This window comes from Cyclopterus lumpus, chromosome 22 (genome assembly GCF_009769545.1).
Source record: "Cyclopterus lumpus isolate fCycLum1 chromosome 22, fCycLum1.pri, whole genome shotgun sequence".
Lineage (NCBI taxonomy): Eukaryota > Metazoa > Chordata > Actinopteri > Perciformes > Cyclopteridae > Cyclopterus > Cyclopterus lumpus.
In genome coordinates this window covers 13,311,193-13,320,782 of record NC_046987.1, presented here as the reverse complement: position 1 = coordinate 13,320,782, position 9,590 = coordinate 13,311,193, and the positions used below count along the sequence as shown (strand labels likewise).

Sequence of the window (9,590 nt, the reverse complement as noted above, 5' to 3'; positions counted from 1 at the left end):
TTAGGTGGGAGGAGCGTGTTGCATTGGGACGCCGCACGATGCAGCAGTCCCGTTTAAACCTCCAGGTCCTCCAGCGAGCCGGACCTCTCGCGCACCTGAAGTGTCCCTTTCAACAGCGCGACGCTTGGATTAAAAAAAAAAGAAGTCAAATCAGTCAAATATGACCGAAGCCACTTGGAAACAGAGCGCCGGCGCGACATAGGTAAGTCAGGCAGTGATGCCGATGGCACGAGATTCTTGAAGTTCAAAAAGGTTTTCGAGATTGAAAATATTCATTTTTTAAATTAAATTGCTTTTCTCTTTCTTTGTGCTCGTGCGTAATGGATGCAGACTCATATGGTTCAGGTGCGTCAATTAGGCCTTTATTCGAGAACATAAAATGATCCCAACATATATTTAGATTGGCAGTGTGATGTTCACTATGATAACCTACGTTTAACAGCCATTCGCGAATAGACTGCTCCAATGTTGCCATTTTCGCTGAATTACCAATTTAAGATGTATTTTCTTCAAATTAACTTTTGTTTGTCTCATGTAACATGTAACAGCGCTTCTTCACACGAAGATAGCTATTTTTGCAACTTCACGCTTCATATTTTGCAGGACAAAGGGGGGTGTTGCTGAATATTACGATGCATCTCACAGCGGTGGTCTTAATTGTGGTCGTGACGGGCATCGCCAAAGGTAATCTGAGATGTTAATCAATCCACTGAGACAACTGTCAGAGACGCACATTTGACTGGGGGGGGGCGGGGGGGGGGGGGGGGGGGGGGGGGGGGCTCTTCTCTGAACCGATTTTCTCTCTGCGTGGACTGAAAGTATAACGGATGAATATGTTATTGCTATGAATGTTTTATGTCTATTTAGATTTTATTCATGCAAACAGATGATGCCCCTTTCTTCCCTTTTTTATCCGTCTCAAAGGTTGGGACTGCAGCGCAGGATGCAACACAGAAAATGGGTTTTGTGAGAAGCCAGGGAAGTGCAGGTACTAAAACGACTCCAGATTCCTGTGTAGATGAAAGCTTAAATCCAATGGACTTTTAAGACCTTATTTCCATAACTCACTGGAGCTGTAAATGTCCCTTAAAGAAATGCAATCACAATCCGGCAAACTGGATGCTTCTGTTGTTTTTTTCTTGATTTGTTTGTCACTTTTGGTTGTGTTAAGTCAACTGCCAAATCAGCCCTTTTGTGTTTGAACAGTATAAAGCATTGTTATCTGAATAGATAGCTCAAATGCTTCTGGTTGCAAAATATGCCCAGTTTAAAATGTTATTCTGGCAAATGCTACTGTATCTACACTTGAGCCAAACATAATAATACATCTCTGTTAGTATTTTGGGAATTTAACCAATTATTGCATTAAGCAGATAACGCAACCACGACTGTTGACTTATTTCCCTTTTTAGGGAAAAGCATGCAGACATTATGGGGACAAGAGCAGGACTGCAGAGCTCTGTGGGTATCTTTATAGTTCAGGATCGCTCCCTTTTCCCCCTCTTTCAGGTGCAAACCCGGATGGCAAGGAGAGAATTGTGACCGGTGCGTGCCCTTCCCCGGCTGTCGGCACGGCACATGTAAGAAGGCATGGCAATGTGCCTGCGAGGAAGGTTGGGTGGGCAGCCTCTGTGACCAAGGTGAGTCTCATTAAGCTCCCCTGACACTCGCATCTCTACCTCAAACACTTTCTGACATACCAAAGGTTAGGGTGAGTCATGGAGCCCCGGGGACACACAGGTGTCGGAGAATAGTTCACTGTATTTTTAGAGGGTCAAAGTTAGAGAACAACATATCTGTCTCAGCAAATAATACGTATGGGTTAAAGATGAAAGCTGAAGACACAAAATTACTGCCGAAGATTACTGCAATAAATACATACATTATAGATATCATAACAGATACACACATGCTGCTTTTGAGCTTTTATGCAAGACACATGATTGGAAAACGTCAACATTGAATCCACTGAGGCTGCAGGAAATTAAATGTTGAAGCAATGTAAAAGTCACATTTCCATTCAGACACTCCATTTAAATCAAGCAATGTAGGTATTAATCCTATAGTATCTACAATGAACATTATCACATGAAAATGACCTGCTGCCACTTAATCAATAATAGGTAGAGGTCGACCGAGTAAACCACTTTGTCGGTGGAACTGGTCTCTGATGTCTGCGCAGCCGCCGGCAGTCACACGGGGACGTACATCACCATTTTGCATTGCGGCTCTATCAGACATAATGAGGTCCATTTTTGATGAAAATATCTGTGTGCTTGTGATTAACTCATGATAATAACTCCAACTACTCCAACCATAAATGCACGACAGACTTTAAAATATGTTTTAGACGTTTGATATATTTAGATCAATTGAGATGTTCTTTTAACAAAACCTTCGACGCATTGTTCTGGCCACAGGGTCAGAACAAATGTGTGCTAAATCCACTATCGAGCAACCTCTTAGAAGATACAACAAAGTATGTATTTTTTGGCTTCAGCACACACAGTAAGTCTCTTATTCTGTTTCAGCATATGAGCTACTTTCCTGTGAAATGTTGTCGCCTGTGTTTTCACTTTTGTTCTTGGTGACAAGATGCCACGGGGAGCCGTGAAAAGTGGGGAAAAAAAGAAGAAGGGAGAAAGCAGGCGGAGAGACAGGAAGTGAGACAGAGAGAGAGCACACAATATCTAAAATCAGAATGCTTTTTTTGTCTATTTTAAACAACAGATACTCGCCTTTGCTCATCCGGTCCTTGTGTTGGTAATGCCACTTGCATAGAGACAGGGGAGGGGGGATACCTGTGCATCTGTCCCCATGGATACGCTGCTGAAAACTGCCTCCTGAAGAGAGGATTGTGTCTCACAAACAGGTACCAGCACCTTTTTTTAAGTTCTATTTTAGTAAAGGAATACTCCATGCTTTACAGCCTTATCTCAATTTGTTTGTCATTTGGAGCAATAATCAATAGATGGAGCAATGTCTGTCAGCTCTCTTTGTATCCGCAAGGGAGCCAATCGAACTGCACCTCACACTGTGGCTCATGTACAGTATATGTAGCTCCTAATAGCATGCTGTTAGTAGAGACACTATCGAATGATCTTTTTTACCTACTGCACAAAACTGTAGCCGGCTTAGTTGTTGTGACTTGTAAGAGGCAAGAGGGTGTTTGCACATTTGTAAGACAAGCAGAGAGGTTTGCTTTGATATGATTCCCCCATAAACACAAGCATGTTAAAATGTGGGAACTGACAAATTTCCAACTTTGTGAAAAGGGAAAACTCCACTTGCTCTAGCTCATTATTAATAGTCACAAAGTTAACTTACTCTGAGGTCTGACTTTTCTGGTGTGTAGGTCTACGACACGGCATGAAAGGCAAAGAACATGCTGTTGATAGCGAACAATAGCAACAAAAGAACCTGCCAGCAGGATTCAAGCACCTGACGCACATTTTTAAAAAAAAATGTTTGTATTAATTTATTTTGCAGGGACAATGCACACTAATCAACAGTAGGACTGTAAGTGAGCCATAGTTAGCCAGGCTAATTTCCATCTGCTGTCCCTGGCCATATGTTTGTAAAGCAGCTTAAAATAACAAAATCTCAAAATAAAATGGAAATAAAATTCATAGACAAACTGACATTGGCACTGGAGGTGCACCGACGTAGGGTAGGGGTATCTGAAACATGCAATTACTGATTGTTATTTGGCCACATGAACACAACATTAACCTATTGCTTTGGTTTATATTAGGGCTGTCCCAATATTTGATTTTCACCACATGATTGAATTGAAGATAATGATATTATTGCGATATCTATATCTATTTTGTGGAAAACAAAGGTATTCTCAAATCCATCTTTCTCTCTTCTCGTTTTTTTTGGCAAATTAAGTACTCAGATACACATTTAAGGAGATGGAGAGAGAGTCATTAACCATAACTGTATGCATTAAGTTATTGAAGCCTATTATCATATTATTATTGTATGGACATTATCAACATGACCAATATTTAAATGTCATTAATACAGCATATATTGCAACACCCCTAGTCTAACTTGTTAGCATGTGTTGCTTATTTACAACTCAGCAGTTAAAGAGCAACGTTTTGCTGGTCATTTGGAAGATGTACCAACCTTCACTCTCTGTTAGCTCTGATTTTGGTCTCAACCAGCTCCTGAGGGAAATATCAGCTGATAATAATTGCTCCACTATATTCACCAGCTGAGCAGGTAGTGTACAGCGGGATTGAGACACTACATGCCATTCACCCATTAGCACCCATGACAGGGGGCTACCATGCAAGGTGAACATCAGACAGAATTAACTGACATTCATACTCCGCACGCACAGCCTACGGGGGCAATTTGGGGTTAAGTGTCTTACTCAAGGACACACTGACATGAACAAAATCAATATCAATAAGTGTATTATTGAGTTGAAACCATCAACAGCAATTGATCGAACCGATTAATTAAGTAATATTCAAGCAAAAATGCCAAATATTTAGCTATTAAAGATGCACATTTACTGACTCATGATAAAACGAGTTCTTTGGGGTTTGGAATTGTTGGTCAGACAAAATGTGCTATTTGATTTGAACCTTTGGCATGTTTAGGGCCGGCCTTTTCCTTCAGTCAGCAAATGTAAAACACTGCAAACAATCAAAGCAAAGTGTGACTCTACTATGCCTATATAGCCAAAACAAAAATGTTCCTGGAGGCATGCATTTTCAAGGATTGTTCAGATAATTCATCCTCCAGCTTCCTCTTGTCATAAAGACTGCAGCAGCCATGTTGATTGTGCTCTCCCCTTGTTGACAAGCAGTAGCTGGCAGCGTGTACCTGAGCAGCATCATAAGCTGTATCCCAATTTAGAGATTCTTTGAAGTCATCAGATTATATTGAATGATATATGCTCAACAAGGCTATCACATTTCAAAGGCTTCTCTATGCAGTATGTGACTAGAGATCCAGCCTATTTTTGCCAGTATTTGCAGGACACCACAGATGTGTACTGGGCATTGGTCATTATCCCACAACCCATTGCTCCCCGGGCCCATTGTTTAATTTTACATGCAGGCAAAAACTACATCTTAAATATTTACTTTTTTAAGTGTCCGCAACAAAAACAGTGGCTCATTCCTTTAAGCTCTAGGAATGTTCTGCTGGATTACAGACATGCTCATCCATCAGATACATATGAAAGACTCTCTGGGGACACAGTGATTGCTGACACAGCTCTCCAGACTGCCGTCCCACCATGATTGTTCTCTGAGAGGCTGCCTTGTTATTGATTTAAAGGACACATCTAAAAGACAGTCGTCTACAGCTCACTGCCAGGGCACTGACAGCTCTCCTCCTCTCCTCAAAGAATCATCTGACTCTTAATATCATTTCTAATGTGATGAGTGGAAATTCACTTGTATTCCAGGGGAATTCATCTCAAGGCCTGTGTGATGTTTCATAATTAGCTCCTCTATGAAGCACCAGATATGTCTAAAAAGTAGGTTAGAGCTATTATTCATGCAGTCATAATGTTCGGGACTGGTTGCGAAATTACACAAGCTACTATTTAAAGATATTGATTGATTTTATCCAGGGGTTTTTCATCAGTGTACTTTCATCAACATCAGTTTGGGAAGCATGGCAGCAATAATCAGATATGATTGGGTGCAGCAACTTTAATGCAGACTCCTTTTATATCTTGTTGCAGATACATATTTTTTATTTGTAGAAACTCTGCTTTACACTGTTTCATAAGGCAAAATTACTGAAATCAATATCATGATATCAATATGTATTATTCTTGAGTTGAAACCAGCAACAGCAATTGATCATCTTCAAGCAAAAATGCCAAACATTTTGTATTTTAAAGATTCAAATCAACTGAGATACACTGAGTATTTTTGGGTTTGGGATTGTTGTTCAGACAAAATGCTCTTGATTACAACAGCCTGGGCTTCATTGGGTATTTTTCACTGTTTTCTGACATTTTATAGATCAAAAGAGTAATCAATCCATCAAGAAAATATCCCCCCAATCATTCAAAGTAAATCTGTCCTGTGTTCTAAAAAAAAATATTGCAAAATTGTAAAATGTCAAATAACAAAAGCTTTTATTGACAATTAGTTTGGAATTACAGTTTGCGTGAAAACATAACATGTCATAACATATTATTGTAATATGATCATATCATCACAATATAATTTAAAGATATAATAATATCAAATGATTGCCCTGTTCTTTCAGAATAGTTATTATAGATACGTCTCAGGGCAAGACAGAAAACACCTACAGACACAAAAACTCAAAAGCTCAAGCTTAATTTACTTGTGGCCTGTTATGAAGAAATAATAAGATGACGGATCTGAAGTCAGGTGAGACAGGTGAGAAAAATACCAAACAAAAATTGTTAGTTTAGTTTAGAAATCAGGAACTGTGTTCTTAACCACGCAGATGCGTATGGAGAGGTAATTTGGCTAATACTCTAATAAACTCATTTTATTCTGAAGTCAGTTTTGTGAGGATGCCTTTGTGGTCAGATAACACACTCCAACAAATAAAGTTAGTGCTGCACTATGTAGCAGGACTGCTCTTTTGAGTAAATAAATCAGTCTAGAGAATAGAAAGGCTTTCGGTGCCACGGTTACCCCTGAAAACTGATATCCAAAATCAAACCTAAATGATTACTTTTTGGTGCAATTACTGTAGCATGACCTACCTCAATAAACATGTTCTTACTTTAAATTTGCCTCGGTTTTCCCTAACTGAAATTAATGTTCATAATCAGAGAGCCACGTTGAAAAAAGCGACACTTTGCCCCTGTCCTGTGAAAACCATCCATCTCTACGACATCGACTTTCACAAGCTAATAAAACAGTCCCATTTTCAGCTGTGTGACAATTCATTTTTCAGATATTCCAATGAGGTTTTAAATGGAGTATTTAGATTTAGAATTAGGGACATTTTCTCAACCCATTAAGGACGCTTAAAAATGTAATTTAAATTTAGAAATAAAGACAGCAAGGAACTCATTGAATCTTAAAGCTAGTGTGCAGGATATTTACATAAAAATGAACATCCATTACATTCAAACCCTTGCAAGAATGAGTTCACGCAATACTGACTAAACCTCCCACCGCCAGGGAAAGCTCTTTGTATTTCTCAGAATACTGGCGTCGTGGGGTATGGTGTCCCATACACGCTGAGAACACCAGACAAATGCAGATGTCTTTAGAAGGAGTACTCCACAACCATCTCCTTACATAAGCACTACACAAAGTGCCATCAATCAACCTTGCTCACTTACTTACAGGACCTCATAGCGTAGCTGCTTATTCTATCTCTCAGATTGGTGACACGGTATGTTAGTCGACCTGTATTAATACCTTGACAGGCAGGAAGGTGGAGACGCCACAGTGGCAGCAGCCAAGGCAGAGGCTATAGCGTCCAAAAAAAGTGTCTTGAGTAAATGCTCCAGATACAAAAAAGAAACTCTGCATTCAGTGAAAGGATTAAAGAGTAACTAAAACCTCAAACCACTTTTTTTTTTTTCAGCTAAAAAACGATGTATATGGGTATTTACTAGTTATCTTGATGGAAACAGGTCCTAATCTTGATATTTTAGTGCAAAGTATTTGTTCATTTTTTTTCATTTCCTTGGTTCGAGGCACTACAACCAAAACTCTGGGGTTTAGCTACTCTTTAGTCCAAAAAAATAAAGCCATCTGCAGTGAAAGAGCACTCCTGGGGGCATGTGGGGATGTGGTGAGCTCACCTGCAGACAAACGTCAAAACAAATACTATTTTAAATGACTCTCACAGACAGCTGTGAAAAGAAATTCTTTCTAGCTTTAATCTGATTTAGTCAGAAATTCTGTATCGTCTGCATACAGAAAGGTCACATGAGCAAGTAGATTTTAATTAATGTAATATATATATAATTCAACATTAAGTAAATGACCCCATGCCACTCCCTTGGGGTATGCCGCAAATTATGGATTTAGGACTAGAAGTCCATAATTGTGGTAATAATTGGGTGCTTTGTAAACACGGGATAAAATATGCTGTACTAAATCTGTGTACTAGATTACTCGCATTATTTCCCCCGCTGTATATTTACACTGAGTTGCTCTGTCCTCCAGCTCTCCTTGTCAGAACGGAGGCACATGTACGGATGCTGATGGCTCAGCAGGTTACTCTTCCTGTTTATGTCCCCCTGGATCATCTGGAGACTTCTGTGAGATCAGCATTGACAGCTGCCAGCCCAACCCCTGCCTCAACGGGGGCAACTGTACGAACCACGGCCTGTCCTTCACATGCGTCTGTCCACTCGGCTTCACTGGTTTCACTTGTAATGACACCAGCCTCTCACCTTGCACCGTCAGGCCCTGTGCCAACAGGGGCATGTGTGTCGGTCAGCCTGATGGAACCTTTCGTTGCGTTTGCCAGAAATGGTTTACAGGTCCCACATGCTCCCTGCAGCACAGACCGAAGGCCCGGTCCAAGCCGGTCGGTGCCCGGCCTGTGGACCACAGAGTGTTTGCGCTGACTCCGCAGCACTACTCCCTCCCTGCTCACACCTTCCATAAGCTTCTCAGACCGCCCGAGAGAGACCTGCTTAAGATCACCCTAAAGGAGACAGTCCACTCCCCCGGCGTCCTCGTCACCCACGGCCAACTCATCTGCTTTGGCATGCTGGCCCTTCTCACCTGCTTGGTTATCCTGGGCACGACAGGCATTGTGTTTTTTGGCCGCTGTGAGACGTGGCTGGCTAACGCCAAGTACAGCCAGCTTGTTCGTCAGCAAAGGGAACACCTGCTGAGTGAAGCCGGCAGCACGAGCCAGGAGGAGCTGGGGCACTCGGTAAACGTCATCCTGCCGGAGAAGATTAGACTCACCAGCTTTGGGAGACACTACACCTCCATCTGAATAAATCATCTTCTGCCCCTTCCGCTCTCCCTCTGGGAGGAGTTCATTAATAAATGTTGAAAAAATTGTCAAGAAGAAGAAAATACTATGACTGTTGTACAGTTGTGTAAATAAAGTGAGAGATACTGGACTACACTGGAATATATTGGAATGTGTAACAGTAGATTGTACACTTTTAATTTATATCGTACTGTTGATAACTACTAATTAAACAGTCATGAAATTATAAAATATGTTCTACCTTGATGACATTGTGGTGTAGGTTATAATTTAACCGCTTTGTAACACGTATATTTGGAATACAATAATGGGCTGAATGACTAAAAAAAGAAAAATGAAGTTGATTTTAACAGAGCACATGCAACCATGACTACTTTTCTTTCAGTATTTTTAATCAAACTAAGTAATCATACTGAATTTTAGGAGATTGGGAGCTTTTCGATTGCCTCTCAACATGGCGGTGGCTGAGCCGGCAGCTCGTAGCTAACAGTGCTAACAGTGCAAACTGATGCAAAAGTGCAGAGCTAACAGTGTTTACCCGAGGGGGAACCGGAGATCGGGTGCTATGCTCCTGTGACGATACTATCGGTTACGGTGTTGGTGTTAAAGATATATGCGTAGCTGTGACAGTTTGTTTCACAGTTCAGATATTTGTA

General features: G+C 40.8%; 1 protein-coding gene across 1 annotated transcript; it reads left to right on the top strand.

Annotated features, from left to right (window-relative positions):
• The first annotated feature begins 632 nt into the window (after positions 1-632).
• On the top strand, positions 633-8,934 carry LOC117725349 (protein delta homolog 1). The gene is made up of 5 exons (XM_034525463.1): positions 633-684; positions 925-988; positions 1,510-1,640; positions 2,731-2,872; positions 8,148-8,934. The coding sequence occupies exons 1-5, from the start codon at positions 633-635 to the stop codon at positions 8,932-8,934; spliced, it is 1,176 nt and encodes a 391-aa protein (XP_034381354.1).
• The last annotated feature ends 656 nt before the right edge of the window (positions 8,935-9,590 follow it).

Coding starts and splice junctions, on each gene's coding strand:
- LOC117725349 (XM_034525463.1), top strand. CDS start 633: ATGCATCTCACAGCGGTGGTCTTAATTGTGGTCGTGACGGGCATCGCC. Junction 685..924: donor CGTGACGGGCATCGCCAAAG/GTAATCTGAGAT, acceptor TCCGTCTCAAAG/GTTGGGACTGCAGCGCAGGA. Junction 2,873..8,147: donor GGATTGTGTCTCACAAACAG/GTACCAGCACCT, acceptor TCTGTCCTCCAG/CTCTCCTTGTCAGAACGGAG.